Consider the following 18863-nt stretch of genomic DNA (forward strand, 5'->3'; position numbering starts at 1 on the left):
AGCTCATTTATATCTGTGTCCTTCAACTACATAAAAAAGAAACAAAAACTCCTCTGCGCTTTTTCCATAAAGGAAGAAGAGCAATCCACTGCAAGCACCAAAGTCTGTCTGCTGCACTGTTGTCCTCTGTCACTGTTCCATGGAAATGCCAAAAAAAAAATTTGTAAAATACAGTTCAGTCTAGAGAGATGCAGAATTCATCATCCCCTACAAGCAAATAGCCATCTTGTAGTGGTAAAATAATTACAAGTAATTAGCATTTATCTTATGCACTGACATGTTAATCACACTAGGACAGTTGCTACAGCTGGTCTGTTGAAAGTAGAAAGAATTTCACTCTGTCTCTGTTAACAGCTCCAAATTAGTGGAGCTTAGCTAACAGGTGTGGTTTTCAAAGTTAATAGACTTACACTTTTAACTGGAAGTCCAAATGAGCTTTCTAGATACTGATCACAGAATCACCAAGGTGATTGGAGGTTGGGGTTGGAAGGGACCTCTGTAGATCACCTAGTCCAACCCCCCTGCTGAAGCAGGCTCACCTACAGCAGGTCGCACAGGAAAGCATCCAGGCAGGTTTTGAGTATCTCCAGGGAAGGAGACTCCACAGCCTCCCTGGGCAGCCTCTTCCAGTGCTCTGCCACCCTCAGAGTAAAGAAGTTCCTCCTCATGTTGAGGTGGAACTTCCTGTGCTCCAGCTTGTGCCCGTTGCCCCTTGTCCTGTCACCGGGCACCACTGAAAAGAGCCTGGCCCCATCCTCTTGACACCCACCCTTTAGACATCTGTGTTCATAAGGTCGCCTCTCGGTCTTCTCCTCTCCAGGCTAAAGAGCCGCAGGTCGCAGCTTCTCCTCGTAGGAGAGATGCTCCAGTGCCCTAACCATCTTAGTAGCCCTCCACTGGACTCTCTCCCAGTAGTTCCCTGTCCCTCTTGAACTGGGGGGCCCAGAACTGGACACAGGACTCCAGGTGTGGCCTCACCAGGGCAGAGCAGAGGGGGAGGAGTACCTCCCTGGACCTGCTGGCCACACTCTTCTTGATACACTGCTGCAGGATACCATTGGCCTTCTTGGCCACAAGGCACGTTGCTGGCTCATGGGTAACTTTCTGTCCACCACAACCCCCAGGTCCTTCTCCGCAGAGCTGCCTTCCAGCAGGTTGACCCCCAGCCTGTACTGGTGCATGGGGTTATTCCTCCCCCAGTGCAGGACTCTACACTTGCCCTTATTGAACCTCATCAGGTTCCCCTCTTTCTTTGCCCTTGCTGGTATTTTATGGAAGTGGAATTAACATGAATTATTTTTAAACAGGAAAGTATCACCAACAGACGTCAGTATTTCAGTTCCATTCATCACAGCTAATATTTTAATTGAATGGTCAATTTAGTTACACTGTTAAATAATTGCAAATGTGAAGACAGAATTTATTCTAGCAGTAAACTCTGTTCTGCCACTGATAGGAATTTTAAGCCTTTTCACCTAGATTTTTATCACTGAGTGGTTCTCATCAGCATAGCCGTACAACAACATTGTCCTCTTACAAAAAATCCTGCTGAAAATTATCATGGCATTTTCAGGAATATAGAGTAAACTTTCTAATGACATTCAGGATAAAAAACATACAAAAAAATTCTAAAAACAAGATAGAATTGGAATTGAATAAGACAATACTTTTACTAACTTCAGCTCCCAGTATGCCCTTGCTTATCACAGATATATGAAAGAAAAAAACATTACTTAAGTGTCTAAGAGAAAAAAAGAGCTGATTTACTAAATAAATTATTTGGAGAATCAGGAAAACTGGGAAAAAATGGACCCTCCCCAAGAACAAGAAAGGGTACGTGAAGAGAAGTTAACAAATCACGGAGGAAACAAGACAGAGAAGGCTGAAGGCTTGAAGAGGAACATTTAACAGAGAACTCCTGGGATGAGACTTGCAGAGTCAGATTCAGCAACTAAGCAACTAGTCCTCACCAAACTAACCCAAATTCATACAGCAGAATGAAGATGTAGTGTTAGCGACTGGCCTCAATTTGTAGATACAGACATCTTAAGCCAACAGTCACCCTCACTGTGGAGCAGCCAAATTAATGACAAACAGAGCTTGGCAAAGTTTTTCCTTTTCTTCTAAAACCTAAGTCACTGCAGATGATTTCTGTGGAAACAACAATTCAAAGCAAAAGGAAAGCACTATGTAGAAGAGTGGGAAAAATCACAATTCCAGATGGAACCAACACACAGAGGATAAAAAAATAATTCATTCAGCCATGGGTTTTCATTATGTCAATTACTGTAGTAGCACGATGGCTCCTTTTAAAAAGGCAAGACGCACTCCCTGCCAAGCCGTTTTTATGAGACTGCTATCATAACTGACTAAATGAAGGCAGACAGTGCAGTCAAACTCTGACCATTACAAATCATTTCCTGTTCAACACCTTATTGACCTTCCATTCAGCTAATGAAAGGCCTTGAAGGGAAATTCATTTCATCTTTATGCCACTGCTGTGCCTTTGGCCTACATGAAATCGAAAAATCTGTTCCTACATACAAAAACTTAAAAGAACCATGACAATAAAAGATCAGATCTCATTGCAGATCAGACTTGAAATACACCTACTGTCACAGAGGACACAACTGAGACATAGCCTCTACAGTAAAGTGACGTGGGACGATCTGATGATTCACATTAAATCTCATTATGATCTCTGAAAGTTATACTAGCTGCTTCTGCCATGTATGCAATTATATAACCCTTGCAAAACTCATTAGCCTTAAACCCAACAGTTCTAACTACTTGTATTCATATGATTTATTCTTCAATGCTGGTAAGAGCTTGGCTTCAAAGCCGTGAGCTGGGGGCTCCAAGCCAGAAGGCAACTTGCTGGTGCTGCAGTGCGGGAATGCTCACGTTCCAAAAGTCAGGCTCGACAGGCAAACCCATGTCACAGCTCTGCCACGGAGGACGGAGCAAGTTTCAGCTTCAGCTGGCAGTGGACCTGTGGGACATTTATTTGCCGACGGCCATAGAAAAGGCTAACAGATACAATCAGCCAACTTTGGGCTGGAACAGAAGGAAGAAGCGGTGGAATAAATACACAAGTCATCGTAACAAACTGCATCAGGACCCACATGGATCGTGAACCAAGTCTACGCTATTTTACAGCACAAGTTTATAATAACAGCAGTTATACTATAATAACATTTTTCACTTCAGGTCAAATAGATGCCAGAAAGACATACTTTAACATTTGGAATTTTTTTTGGTGGTGGTGCCGAGGTGCATGAGGAGAAGCATGTTTTTCTTGAATATCAACTGTAGGCATACAGCACTTCTGATGCAAGACAGCAGCTCTGATTCATCTACATATTCTTATTAGGGTGCCATTCAAGGACATATAAATAGGAATGATCTAAAGCAGCTTGGCTTTGGCTTTGTTTCTCATGACAATTAGAACTTTATTTTTTTATAAAAGCATAATGCCCACTAATGTGCCACATATAGCTGAAGAAAACAAAACCTCTTTTTTTATTGATACTCACTTATTTTAAAAAGTGTATATTGTAGGAGCAAATCTAGAACAGCAACAACAGAAAAAAACATTGAGTCATTAAAACTGAAAAATGGAAGATAAGGTTCCAAATGGGATTCTGATGGTTTGGGAGAAAGGAGGAGAGTGTGAGAAGCACTGAAGATCTGACAAACTAAAGAGACCACTGTGAAAAGTTAAAAGGAAAGATACAAACAGGGATCTTATAGATGTGTGCACATATATATATATATATATATGTTTATAAAGATATCCTTTACATACTGATCCAGTAAAGCAAGAACAAATGCTATGTCATCATAACAATGTCACTTAGGTTTTCCACTACTTTTCCACCAATAAGGCTCAAAATGTTCTGTAAAAGTGACTCCTCATCTTTTTGTAAAAAAACAAAAAACAAACAAAAAACAAACAAACAAACAATAAAAAACCACAAAGAAATGAAGTTTGCTCAAGGTCAGATAGACATTTCATAGCAGAACTAGAATCAAACCAGAGTTACTTCACATTTTTAACTCAATAATATAGTTTACCTAAAAAAGTCTCATTTTTTTATTACTAAAAACATTTTTTGTTGTACTGTTCCAGCCTAGTACTGCATCAATACATTGTCTATTATTTCTGTATTTAACAGACTGACAGTAATGCCTTCATTTAACACAGATAGCCCTTTAGCTAGTAAATCTTCTGTTCCATCTTATTTTCTGTTTTGATCCACAAATCTATTGCAACAGTTCATTTCAAAGGTCTTGTATGTTATACTTCTACCTGTGACTGGCATTTTGAAAGTATTTTTTTAATGAAATCTTTTCATAACTTTTCATCTAAGTGAGCTCTGTAGTAAATCACTACCAGACTTCTTAGAAACAGGATACAAAACTAAGCAAAAGCACCCTTGCTTTCACACTCTTTAATAACCTGCATTCAGACAACTAACATGGAAATCTAGAGTTTAATAACAGTACTGCAATTTTCTTTTTTTAAACATAGTCCTGCATACAAATCTATGCAAAGTCTTTTATGATATTTGGTAATACAAGACACAAGTTAATAACACACCCCCCCTCCCCCCCCCCCCCAAAAAAAGAAAAAAACCAACAAAACAACCAAGCACCAAAAAAACACACAAAAACTTAGAAGCTTATAAGTCTTCTCCCTGCCAAAGCAGGAGTTTATTTCTAATGTGCACTGATACAAAGAGTAAATTGCAGACAGGCTTAGTAAAAATAACAAGGAGAACATATTTAAAGCTCTTTAAGATTAAACAGCAGTATAAAAGTGAAAAGAAAGTACAAAAGTTAAGTGTGAAAATAAAATATGAAAAAAAAACCACAAACTAAAGTGCTACAATTCAAGATGGCCACTCCAAAAAAATAGGATCAACCAAAGGGAAGGATCACCCCTGGCCCATAGTCTTCCTTCTGTGATTGTGAGTGGGCAGAGCTTTAGAAAACACTTTCAACAGCATTTTTATAAACCAGTTTTCTGGTCTCACTAAAGAGAGAAACTTAAGAGTGAGACAGATTGTGTAAAATTGCAGTTTCTTGACTCCAGAAATTCCAGAGTTAAGATAAGAAATTTTGACTGGGTGGGGAAAAAGAAAGCTCTTTTCCTTCAGAAAGATGCATCAAATTAAAATACCTGCAGGATGCTCTCCCTCCTGGTGAGAGAATGAGAGAATTACCAAAGGAAGACATGCCTAGCAGCCCAGTAGACAAGCTGTCACATCTTGCACATAGAAGTGTTTGGGTTGGAAGGGACCTTAAAGATCCTCTAGTTCCAACCCCTTCTCATGGGCAGGGACACCTCCCACCAGAGCAGGTTGCTCCCAGCCCCATCCAGCCTGGCCTTGAGCACTGCCAGGGAGGGGGCAGCCACAGCTCCTCTGGGCAGCCTGTGCCAGTGCCTCACCGCCCTCACAGGGAAGAACTTCTTCCTAGTATCTAATCTAAACCAACCCTCTTTCAGTTCAAAACCATTGCCCCTCGTCCTGTCACCACCTCCCTGATCAAGAGTCACCCCCACCTCTCCTGTAGCCCCCTTTCAGCACTGGAAGGCCACTGTAATGTCTCCCCGGAGCCTTCTCTTCTCCAGGCTGAACAGTCCCAACTCTCCCAGTCTGTCCTCACAGGGGAGCTGCTCCAGCCCCCTGAGCAGCTTCGCAGCCTCCTCTGGACCCGCTCGAGCAGGTCTGTGTCTTTCTTAGCTGGGGGCCCCAGATCTGGACAAGTACTGCAGGTGGGGTCTCGGTGATTGAAGGCTGAGACAGGAGTGACATCATGTACACAGATTGTACTGATGAAAAGATACCACCAGCCTTTTGCCTTCAAACATACTCAGATGTTGCAATCCCTGTCCTTCCTTCTGAGGTGGAACGAGCAGACACATACCTCAGCAAGATGATGTCTCAGGAGCTGCAGAAACAGCAGAAGCTTTCACAGCACTGAATCCTCAAACCATATGCATGCATGTAGAAAAAACATCCTGTGTTCTGAGTGGAATGAACACTATTTTATATATATTTTTTGTACAACAGTGTCCACTTTCCACATGGAAATACGCTATGCAGGCATGAAAAAACAGTGTGTCTACTGCACAGCAAACAAAATGATGAGGAGTTTGGAAATGTAACAGCCAAGCAGCTGGCCACTAGACTAATACTCAAGTTTTTAGTTAGTGGACACTAAATATCCAGACAAGGTACAGGCAAGGACTGATGAGAAAAGGGAGAGCAGGCAATGTTGATTTAAAGATATACAACACAATCTCAACACGTGGAGCTGATAATGGGCAAAGTGTGGATTTGTGCTTAAAGTATGGGTAAAATAATTAACAAAGTCTTAAAGAAACGTATGAAGGCTTTTCTACAAGCTAATAAACAACTGAAAAACAGAATGCAAGACTTACAGTGATCTGTCTTGTAATAAAAATAAATTTAACTTCACGCATTTGGAGTCCAGCTGACAGAAGGCATTATGCTTGTTACCTGCCATAATTTGAGGAGATGAACCCACTCTTAATTTACATCTCTAGCTAAAGCGGCTAGTAAGACTGTGTGAGGGATTGACAGGAGAAACGGAATCTGGAGCAGATGCCATTAAAATTGATCAGCGTGTAAAGGGCTGGCCCCGGGCTAACCAAGGCTGAGTCAGTTACTGATGCAATCTCTTGCAGCCAGCAGGAATCAACCCCAGAAGGAACAGGCAAACAACACCATTTACTTTTCACAAAATGCTTCCTTGCATAGTCAGATCTCACCAAGATACACGTTTCTTCAAATGTTTATCCAAAATATACTACACATAAACACTCTTTGAACACTACTTTGAAAGGCCTTACTGCTCCATTACTAGTAAGAATCTCCATACTACCTCTTCAGAAATTTTGCAACAAAATGTTCCTGGATGCTATCGAATGCTGACTACATTTAACTTCGTAAGTCTGGCCTTCACAACCCAGAAACCATGCTGGTTTAAAATAGTAAAATAGTATCATACCTCCACTGGGGAAAAGTATGTTTACATAGAAAAGAGTTTAATACCCAACAGGAAATTCAAGTCAAACAGCTTTTAAACACAAAAGATAGTAATATCTGGAGCTCTTAGCAAAATCAGACTTTAGTACAGAAATATATGCACTTGTTTACATTAGGTGGTATGTATGTGAATAATAATCCCAAAGGAGTTATTCCTTCCCCAGAAGACACTTTCTTACCTTTGGCCATTTGGGATTTAGAAGTCGTGCTTTGATTGCATCATCCAGGGCCTTGTCATACTGTTGGATCTTCATGTAGGCTGCTGAACGGTTACTGTAGAGAATGCAGTTCTGAGGATCAACTGCCAAAGCTTCATTGTACAACACGATTGCTGTATGAAAATCACCATCATGGCAAGCCTGGTTGCTCTGGCGAACTTTCTCAACAAATTCAGCTTTGCTCAACATAGGACTGTCAGGACTTCTTCTTCCAAAAGATTTTGATCCAAATAAAGAAATCTGGAGGGGGGGAAGGGAGGGAGAAAGTTAGCGTTAAGAAATGCTACTCAAAAAAGGAAGAAAAAAAAAATCAAAATATTAGAAACCGTACAGCAGAAATTAAAGCCACTAGCATTACTGTAGAACAAATTAAGAATTCAGAATCAGATTTTTAAAAAGAGTAAATTGTCTACATGTTGTCTTTTGGGGGGGCATAGACGTAACAGAAAAGAGCCTTATAAAACATTCTCTATCAAAGAAGTGTTCTAGAAAACATATTGCCTTCTTCACGCATAAGAGTAGCTGTAGTCTGTTTTAGTATGCTGCCCTCCACACGTTCACAGTTTTTTCCTCCTTGGCCATCCTATTTGATTCTACACTACAAAGCACAGTCACCAGGCAAGGAAGTTTATCTGAATAGGTGGCAGGTGTGAATGTGAAGATGATGCTGGTACATCCAAAGTTTGCTATGTAGATGACGCAGAAGCACATTAATGCACAGACAATGGAAGAATGTGTAAACTCTCTTCAAACCAAAGAACTCACACTGGTACATCTGCTCACAGACCTCTATATTCAGCTACATGCAGGTTGCAAATTGTTCATAAATGGGAAGGATGAGTCTTTGGAACTGGGTATACTCACAGAAATTAGTTGGGAACACAATTTATTTTAGCAACAGAACAGTTTATCATTGGTAGAGCCACCTTCCTGGACTGTCGACTTCAGGCAACACAAAATAAGAACACAAAATAACAAAATAACAAAAACAGGTTTAAGCCTTCTAATTACAAAGAATATTATTTCAAGTGAGCTGCACAAAGCCCTAGTTCATTGATTTTGGCAAACCTTTTCTTCTTATTTAACTTTCTACATTCCTTATTTTCCTCAGCCGGTCATTTGCAGTCAGTAACTGTTTTTGTCAAGTGCACCCTACTCTCTCCCAAACCCAAAAACTCAGCAAGAATATCTTTGTACAACTCTGATTACAAGAGAGTTGTGAATTCTGCAGTAACCGTATTTGGTGACAGGCAACACATACATCTTGTAACAGACAAAGTTCATTAAAGGCTTAGACTACTGTAATTGAGATTGTTGTCATCCATTTTTAGACTTGCAGACTTAAAAAGGTTAAGAATATCACATATTGTCACCAGAACACAACTACTGCAGGGCTTAAATACATTACCAGAGCAAGCTGAGGCATATTTTTAGGTGGAAAGGGAAGCAAGCTGCAAATTGACATCCTGTCTCAAGCATCAAAATGGTCTACAGACTTTTCTTTTCTTTTCTTTCTTAAATCAAACAATAACAATAGAAAGGCATCAAATTAGAAACTACCTATCTCTTCTCTTCTTATGATTATACCAAATTTTTTTCTGACAGGTGTTTGTCCAAACTGAGAACCACAGAACAAAACTGAGTCACTCTGGCACTCAGACCGCAAATCAAAAAATATTATTATGATGGTACCAACACACATGAAGTACTCATTAAAAAGCCATCCCCACTTCCCAGTCACAACTACTCTTCTCCTACTAATACAGTGCAAGGTGATGGCAAGGCACATATTTAGGCTGCCTAACACTTCGTTATAGAAGGTACTTGTACACACTAAACCAATGCTAAAGAAGAAGTTCCTTAGTGCAGTGGAACAAAAAACGTTCCAATGAAGTGCAGAAGAGGACCGAGCTGAAACAATTTAAGGTAGGAGCTCATGTATTTCTAATAAAGAGAAGCATTACTTCTGCAAACCAGCACAGAGCACCAGAAACCAGCATCTGCTACAGAGGTCACATTAGATAGAAGTTCCCATAATATCTACTTCAGATTAGGCTCAGCAGTTAATTCCCTTCACTGGTGAAAAAGCCTCCACCTTCTGCAGAAGGTGCTCAAGATTCAACCTTACTGACCACTCAAGGCAAGTGTTGAAAACACAAAATTTTCTTTGGTCTTTTCCTTTTCAAGAACAAACGAACTCCCAACCCCCCCAAAGCAAACTGTAAGTTGAACACACAGAAAAACCTACATTACAAGAATGTTTATCTTCCAAGATGAACCTGCTAAACTTAGTCCTCTACAGAGACTATTTTGCAAATAAAATAAGTAAGTGCCTATACATGCTGAAAGATCAGGCTGTCTGAACAGCATATTGCTACCCAGAAAACGGTAGGGAGTAGATTCCCATTGAGTTCAAATAAGATGAGTGAGAGGAGGTAACAGCAAATACAAATTCTGCTCCGAGACCAGAGGACAAAAGAAAACAATGTGGTACAACAGCATGAAGAGAAAGCTTTATCAAAGAACAATGAATCTTATACCTCAGAGCTTGTTAGTTTGTATGTAACCCATCTTACTTAATGCTACACAATTCAAATAACTATTATCGATGATGTCTTGGGTGGCGAATCCATAATTAAGACAGTTTCTAAAAAAATTCCTTTATGACTTTCAAAAAAATACTTAAAGTGTGACATGTATCATTTTTATATTTTAAATTATCTAAATAGCTCAAGATACTCAATGAAGCATCAGAAAGAGGAAAAAATAAAAAGAGGCAAGCAGAAAAATTGGTATTCCAAATGGATTCTGAAAAAAGTGACACTTACTTATTCTAAATACTGGTTTCCAAAATCAGGTTAAAACTGTAACTGAGCTTCGCTTTCTATGAAAATATCTATACAACATCTCGTATTTTAATCTGTAAAATTGCTTTATGTTTTTTTCCATATTCCAGGGTATTATTGTTTTTCTGTAATAGAAACCATCTTCGACAAGAGTCCAAGAACAGATAAAGAATTCAAAGTTTCTCCCCATAACCTCCTAGCAGCCAGTGCTTCAGCCAGTCTGTACTACTGCTCTGAATAGACGCGAAACCTTGCCAAGCCACATGCAACCTTCACCCAGTCGGAACAGAATTTTAACAGAAACAGTGTGGGAAGAAATGAAAGGCCACTGAAACTGAAAGTTTAAGCCACCATAGGATGTGCACCACAGCTCTCCAGGCTGCTACGTTTTTCTAAGCTGGATTTTGTCTTCACAAATTGTACTTCCAGTAATAATTCATAACATCTTCACAGGAAAACATTTCCTCAGATCCCAGCAACATAATACATACACCCCATAAGCAAGACATCAGTAGACTCGACAGTGACTCGGAGCATTCGCCCCCTTGCGCCTGTAGGTAAATGAGGGAAACGCTACTCGACAGCCAGCAACAAGAACAGTCTCTGGGAACACACCCTCGCCCTGGGACCCCGGCTAAAATGCGCCTATGCAATTTTGATGCCTCAATGGAAACAAAAGCACTGCCACCAGCCAACAGACATACTGCTGAAGCTACCTTCCAGCCAGCAGAAGCCAGATGAAGGAAGTCCTACAAACATCTGTTGCTTCTGTCATTCTCCACGTCCCACCGTTTTTAAAGTCTAGAATTTACTTCGTGTTAGTTATCAGGGTATCTAACCTGGCATCTACTTTAGCCTAAAGCACACTCTAGTGACACTAGTGCAGGTGTCACTAAATGTTCTTCTGACAGACAGAGTTTTAGTTTCCTCCAGTAAATCTACATTACAGGGAAAAAAAACCCACCAAGTTAGATTTTCACAAAGTAATAGGTAAAACAGAAGTCAAACTTCTGAATTTTTAAATAATATTCTAGAAGGGATCTTTAGATGTTCATGAAAATCTATTTTTATGCCATAAAAAAGCTATAACTTATCTAAAATCTTAACTAAATCAAAAGGAATAAATATCTTGAACATAAAACCATAACTTACAGTGCTATTCTATAAAAGAACCAACCACATTCCAGTAAATTTCCTAATGGCGTACACGTCTAGGTCTCTGGAGTATATTGCTCTGCAAATATTTTACTCCTTTGGTTTTTCATTGTAATTAGAGACAAAAATATTTTAAAGATGAACTTATCAACAGGAAGGAAACTGATATTTTTTTAACTGGAGCATATACAAAATTTTCTAGAGAAAAATATGTCCTTTCTAAAGAATTTTCTAAAAATGAGAAGCAACTGTGAGCTAATACTGAACTTGGAGAGATCTGCAACCGTAACATCAGTTAGATCTACTCTAATTTGAGCTATGCTGCACGTTGCTAAAAATTGTAATAACTATGCAATCCATAGTTAAATTTAAACAGTACTTTTTGGTTCATACATAATTTTAAAAACTAAAGGTTATGCAGACTAAATTATGCCCTCACTTACTCTTTTGCAAAATACTTCAGTTAAGAAACAAAACTCTATTTTTGAGTAAAAACTCCAAAACCAAGAAGGAACTAAGTTGTTCAGATGTTGTTTTTAAACTCTATGGATTCCACTGAAACACACTGCAAAACACCACTTGGATCACGTACATAATGCAGTCTTTTAATATACCTAGTGCCATATCTAGTTTTATAAAAGGTCTTCATTCATGCGTAAGTCAGCCTATGTTATTGTTGCTCTCCTTCTCCTGGTTTTCTGATGATGATACCTACTGGTACACTGCATCTCAGCTCAAACTGGAAGCTCACTCAGACTGGGTGACTCCTCATTTGAGCACCTGGGTCCATGAGGTCCTTGATCCTTCTGTACCATGTTGTACTAAAAGATAATAAAAATTACGGTCCTTTTCCTAAGGCGAGCAGTCCCTTAACGCAGGATTATTTTATTTTCTGTTATACATACTATTTATTATATATCATTAAACCCTTCTTCCGTGAACTTCTGAGAAAACTGGAAGCAGGTTAATGGTGCAAAGCTCCAGTCAGTTACATGTAGGGCTTATTAAGAGGAATTTTCCCCAACACAGAACTGGTCTGGCACTTTCCAGGGAAAGGATGTGTTCCTCCTTATTCCAAAGGATTAACCACCAAATAGCTGGAGACAATTTACCTAAGCTCTAAAATGGTATCCTGCAGCCTCTTTCTCAGGTGTCTGCTGGTGATTCTTGATCACAGTCATACCATCTACCAGACTAGGAAATGTATACGAAGTTTTATTGGCAAGGATCTTAGCAAGAGAGAAAACAGGGGACTGCTGAGTGTGGGCGTCACTCACAAATTTCTGGGCAAATTTGCCTAATGAATTCAAGACACTGGCAACATGTTTGTCTTTCTCATTTTCTGACTGTGACATACAGCTTTCTGGGCCTCTCAGAGCTCTAACCCAAACTGCTTTGTGCAGTATGCAGTTGAGCTACTGAAACCGTACACTGATGAAGCAAAGTGATAGTCAAATGTAAAACTAACTTGCCCAGAGCACAGAAGAATATTCAGTATATACTGGGAAATAAACAGCAGATGACATTCAATGTCAGTAAATGCAAAGTGACTGGGAAAAAAAAAAAATCCTTAGTTGTTATCACAATAACTGGCCCCAAACATACCCTTACCCCTCACAAAAGACATTTTAGAGCCCTTGGAGAAATTCTTCTGGAAACACTGTCTCCGTGCTCACGACCAGTCAAAAAGACAGGTGAAAGAAGGAGAATTTTTGAGAAACAGAAACAGGAAACAGTTACACCATTCTAAAAATCTACAATAGGAAGCGCACTTCAAACACCATGTTCAATTTTGTTCCCACCACCACGACACAAGCACATAAAAATATGTAAGTAGAAAAGGTAAGAGATGGGTAACAGATAACCAGATACGGATCAATCTCCATATCCAAAGAGAGACTAAGATAGACTATGAAAGTTAGAAAAGAGTTGAAGGGAGTAAGTCAAAGGTGTACAGAAATCAAAAAAAGCACAGGGAAGGTAAAGGGAACAATTATTCACTATTTCACAAAAACAGAGGCATCAAACAGTCAGAAGATAAAAGAAAACCAAATGAAGTAACCTTACACATGCAGTATAGATAAAATGCAGAATTATCCCAAGTGTTACAAATAACTATAGGAATAATGAACTCAAAGAAGTAATTAAAAACATGAAAGAAATTCACAGAAGCCTATTGAACAGGAAATTGAAATTGTACATACATCTGGAGTGTTCAGTAGGTTCCAACTGAACTCTCAAGTACTGTAAAGAGCATTCAAAATTTTTTTAAAACTCACTCTGAAATAAAGAACACTTTCATCATAATTTAATCGAAAATGAAAGCAAACATAAAATACTCCTCAGTTCTTAAGATTTTAATTTTTAAATAAAGACAGAGATGAGATTCTGTCTAAAAGTTATGTTTGTACCACAGATGGCTACATCTACACTAACAGACACATTACAGATCCCTAAAACAGAACAATCCTCACACAACACTGAGTCAGTCAGTTGGAAGTTAGAAAAAATATACAAAATATATATCGTATAATATATTTTAATATATTGTATGAATAGCTTATTCAGTTTTGTGTATTCAGAATGCTTCCACTGTAAGAGTAACTGGAAGTCAGCATACACTCCCTGAAACTTTAGCACCATGATTTCAAACCCACCGGCCACAGGCCACGTATGCCTTGTGCAATGCGTTTACGTATCGCCTGCAAAACAGACTCACGCTGAATGGGGAACTTCTCAGAAAACCAAAAATCCAGCTTCACTGGTCTGGGGAGAACCTTCAAAAGTAAATTATTGAATGCAAATTCAAGTTTGTGTCTGAGCATGCTGAAAGCCTAAAACAAACTCAAAAGTCCAAGTTTCCCAGGTCCTTGCTAATCTCATTAGAGTGCCCTCATGGATCAGCAGCAGCCCCTCAGCATCAACATACAGTATGTTACTGTCAATAATTTCAAAGAAAGACTATGAAAGAGTAAAAATTCTTAAAGAATGGGAGAAACAGAGCAAAAAGATAGTACAGAAGAAGTGGAAAGTAATGCAGGAATTGAGATGATGAATGAAAAATCAAAGCAGAAAGGAGCTCATTTACTTGTTAAGAGATAGTCAGTACGACGCTGAGACATAGAAAAGAAATAAAAGTTGACCTCCTAAGTCTCAAGTCGTTTGTTCCCTCTGTCATCCAAAAGATCTATCATTAACGTAAAAGAATGACCCAGTATAAGCTAAAGAGAGCGCAAAATCTTTAATTTTGTTATAATGAATAACAATTAAATTGTAAGTTATCGATGAGAAATTTGACCTTTTCCTCTGAACCGTCAGTTAGCCACAGGCAGACAGACACAGTAATGATGGACTGACAAACCAGCAACACAGCACAAGCCGGGTCTTAACGGGAAAGTCACTTGGTAGGAAGGGACTTGTTGGTCACTGAACAGGAAGACTTGTTAGGGCAGCAGGTGTACACGTTCCCTGGATTTTGTCGGCTGCCACAAACCATTTGGCTGCTGCAGTTCAATGGCTGTCTCCTCTGAAGGGGTGTGTGCCACGTAGGAGAGCCAGTCTGCCTGGGCAGCGGCAGTGACAGCAGTCACTGACACCAGGTAGGTGGGTGCTTCCCCTGCAATCCCTCACTAAAATATTCCCACCTCAGGCGACCCGCCCAGCAGGAATGGAAGTAACAGGTACTCAGGGAAGGAGGAAAGGATACGCAATGGACAAGGAAGAGGGTTTCAGCTTCAGTCGAGAGGGGGATAATGTGACACAGTGAAGGAGTCAGAAAACAAGTCTTGATCACTATCCACCAGAAATACATACACAGACTGATGCTGTTACAGCAGTGGATTTCACCTTTTGAAAATTAAGATTTAGATAGTACAGAGTATCAGTAATAATAATCATTAATGATGTTATCACTGATCATAATCACTAGTCCTACACACTAGTTTGATCTAGGACTTCAAAATCATGTGAATGTGTGTTTAGATCAGACAAATACTCCCCCCCCCCCCCCCCCCCGGTAATGTTTCCTACCCTACTGCTCACAGAAATCTCTCGATATTCAAGGCCTACCCACTCATCCATTTATCAAAAAATTCTTTTAAAATAGCCCATAAAGGGTTTCATTAGCACCTGAAGAGCTCTTGTTCAACACTAGAAGAAAGCACAAGAGGGATGGCATCGTCTAAGACTGCGTAAACCTCCAAGAAAAATGAAAGACATCCAAAAATAAACCTGAACAGCTCCAAGGAAAGAGGATGAAGGACAGGAGGGCATAGATACCCAGCCATTTAAACACTCCGTTTACTGGGGACAACCAGGGACATCCCTATGGCCGCAATGTCAAATTGTAGGGGCACAGGCTGCCGACAGGGATAACGCCTTAATCGCCAATCTGTATTCCAGTGAACAAACAGAACCGTATTGATAACGTTTGCTGTCACCCAAGACGCACTGACTGAATCTAGCCTCCAGATTCTGCCAGTAACAAAGCTCTTACAATCGAGGTACTGACAACTTTTTCAAGGGCCGGCGTGTCCAGTGGTGGTACAGCCTGCTCGGGAACGTGCGTCTGGACCATCGGTTCCAACAGAGTAACAAACTCTGCGGTGCTACAAAGTACGTCTGACAGAGCTACCAACAAAGTTCCGAGATTTTAACAGGATCAGCTCAGTTCCTGCTTATCCGGGAGCCCCGAGTGATTTTCCTCTTGGCGCCCGCGAGGGTGCCCACCTCAGCCAGCCGCGGGCGAACCCACCTCCACGGCCGCCCAGCACAGCCCCCAGCGACGGCCAGGCGGCGGCCCTCGGGCAGCACCGGCGGCCGGCCGAGCTCCCCGCCCGCAGCGCTGCGCTCCGCCGGGCCGCCGGCGGCGGGGCTGGGCGGGCGATGGCCTGGGCCCGCCGGCCGAGGCTCCCGGGAAGGCGGCACTGCTCTCAGCCCGTCGAGGAGTCCAGAGCGAAGGGAGCCGAGCGCTCGGCCGGCCGACCGCGGCTACACCCGAGGCCTGGCCGCCCGGCAGGGCAACCGCCGACCGCCGCCGCTTCCCGCGGCCCGTCCGGAGAGCTGCCCACCCCCCTCCCGCCGCCGCCCGGGCTCCAGCCCGCCGCCCCGCCGGCCGCGGGGCCTGCGCCCTCCCCGCGCCCCGCAGGCTCCCGCTCCGGCCTGGGACAGCGGCCCACCCGCGCCCCGCAACTTCCCCCGGACCCCGCTCCTTCTCGCCTCCTCGGCCGCCCGGCAGCGGGCTGGGCCGAGGGGCCGCTCCCGCAAGCCGCCCGCCCGGCGTCAACTCACCCGAGGAGTCTCCGCGTCCCGCTCCCGCCGCCGCCGAGCCCGGCCCCCCGCTACGGCCCCCGGCGGGGCGGGCGGCGGCGCCTGTTGCTCCATCGCGCTCTGGCTCCTCCTCCCCCTCAGGGGGCCGCCACCGCCCCGCGCCGGGCCGATCCCGCTCCAGCCGCCCGGCCCACGGCGCCACGTTCCGGGCCCGGCTCCGAGGGAACCGCACTGCCCCCGGCCCCGCCCCGGGGGCTGGGCTCCGGTAGGACCCCGGACACCCCCCGCCCGACGGCGCCGGGCCCGCTCCGGACGTCCTGCGGCTGGAGCCCGGCCTCCCCAGCCGGCAACGGCCTCCCGGCCGGCGCACATCGCTCTACCCCTCCTCTGCCGGAGGTCCAGGCACTCGCGGGGCCGAGTTAGAGCCGGACGCAGTGCGCCCGGCCTCCACACAAAAGAAGCGAGGAGTCCGCCTCTGCAGCCGCTTTGCCGCCAGAGCTGCCAAGCCCCATCGTCATGGAGAGCACATACCCAAGGCCCTTGTACCGCCATGAAGGCCGAAGACCATCTCCCAACGGCAGCAGCAGCCTGAGCAACAGCTGCTTGAGGGTAAGCGGGGGTCCACGTCGCGCCTCTGGAGATGTCCGGCAGCGACACCCGTCACTAATGGCGTTGCTCACAGCAGGCACGGCAAAGCTCAGCCTGGGCCTTCGCATCGCGTTTGTAACACCGGCATCCGAACAGAAACCTTCCAAATGCTGTAGACCCATGCCTGTTGAAAGGAGCAGGCAAGCAGATTATGCTTAAGACTCTCCTGCTGTGAGAGAATAATACATCATAAAGGACGTGGAATTTAGTAACACCTCCCCAACTTACTCTTTCATGTGAGAGTCTCCATCTTCAGAAAGCTTTCTGCAATAAAATGAACACACAGCCATCAGCTCGAAGGTTTGACTTCAAATGAATGAGATCAAAATTAAGATTTCATTAGAAAGCAGGTCTTTGTCAGGAACCCGGGAAAGGATTCAAGCAAAGTAGTTAAAAAAAAAAACAAACCAAAAAACCAAACAAACCCACAATAGTAGGATGTAAAAATACTCTTAACAATAGTGGGAGGAATAAATCATAGAAGTTCTCTACTTCTATCTAAAGACCCATTACATTTAATTCGCAATGTAAGTAGCAGATAGTGAATTATCTTCTCATCTATAACAATGTAGGTCTTTAAAATCACTGGTAACCAAATCCCGAAAGTTTTGTACTGCTTTTGCAGTACAACAGATCACAAACGTAGCCCAAACACACTGAGTCCTTTATGATGCTTTTACCTTGCAAATGGCAGCCTAGTATTCCCTTTCACTTCAGATGAGCTACAGCAAGTACCACAACTCTTTGAGGATGTGCCAATCAGTCACACGTGCGCATCAGAACAGCAATGTCATCAGGGGACAGATGTGCACGTTTCTTCTGTTTTATCACCCCTCTGTATCTGGACTGGATTTGGACCGGTGGTATTTTTTTTTCATCCAAATGCCCATGGATGTTCCTCCATCCAGTTCATTAAGAAAAACACAAATGTACAAGAACTGCCATTTTATCATTAACAATGGTTAAAAATAAAGTATCTCAAAACACACAAGATCTCTCCAATAGGCACATATGGGAAAACCTGACTCAATGTCTTAATTCCTACTTGACAAGGGTTTATTTCATAACACATTAGGCTTTATTCTTTCCAAATGAATTTACAGTAAATGCCTTTAACCAGAAGATGCATGTTTTAGAACACAGTTACTGTCTTGCTCCCTCTTAGTCAACAACGAAATCAATATCCTTCAGTAAGAGGGACACAGTCCAAAATTTTCACTTAACAGACAAGCAAATTAAAAATTGTTTCTCTCAGTTCAATTCCTAGCTCTTCTCTGGCAGGAACTTCTACATCTTCCTTACATCACCTGTTACCTGTTTCCAAAGGGAAATAAACATAGCACACACTTCAAGAAGAGACAGTTACAAACACATGCAGATGATCGCTTCTGCTTTGAAAGCCTACCAACCACTTTGCAGATCACAACACTGTTGAGTCTGCCAGCCCAGCATGCAGCTCTACCCGAAGTCCAAAGCGCCTCAAGCACATGGGTAGTTTTACATCAAAACTGAACATAAGTGTCCTCAGAAGTCCATGGGCAGCATTTTGTGTCAAGTAATACTATGTCTCGGGCAAAAGCTCAGCAAACTTAGCATTCCTTTTTCACCTGTGAAGACTAAACATTATTTCCATGCCTAACCTAGAAACT

The 18863-nt window shown here is 42.4% G+C and overlaps 1 protein-coding gene across 2 annotated transcripts in view; it reads right to left on the bottom strand.

Moving 5' to 3' along the window:
• Positions 1 to 16680, bottom strand: part of TTC28 (tetratricopeptide repeat domain 28) — a 178634-nt gene extending 161954 nt beyond the window's left edge. For both annotated transcript variants that reach the window (XM_086473965.1, XM_086473966.1), the window contains exons 1-2: positions 16588 to 16680; positions 7259 to 7537 (exon numbers count right to left, since the gene is read on the bottom strand). In XM_086473965.1, coding sequence (XP_086330091.1) covers positions 7259 to 7537; positions 16588 to 16680 — 372 coding nt within the window. The remainder of the gene's footprint in view (positions 1 to 7258; positions 7538 to 16587) is intronic.
• Between the last annotated feature and the right edge of the window lie 2183 nt (positions 16681 to 18863).

This window comes from Leptosomus discolor, chromosome 16, assembly GCF_034619465.1.
Source record: "Leptosomus discolor isolate bLepDis1 chromosome 16, bLepDis1.hap2, whole genome shotgun sequence".
NCBI classification, from domain to species: domain Eukaryota; kingdom Metazoa; phylum Chordata; class Aves; order Leptosomiformes; family Leptosomidae; genus Leptosomus; species Leptosomus discolor.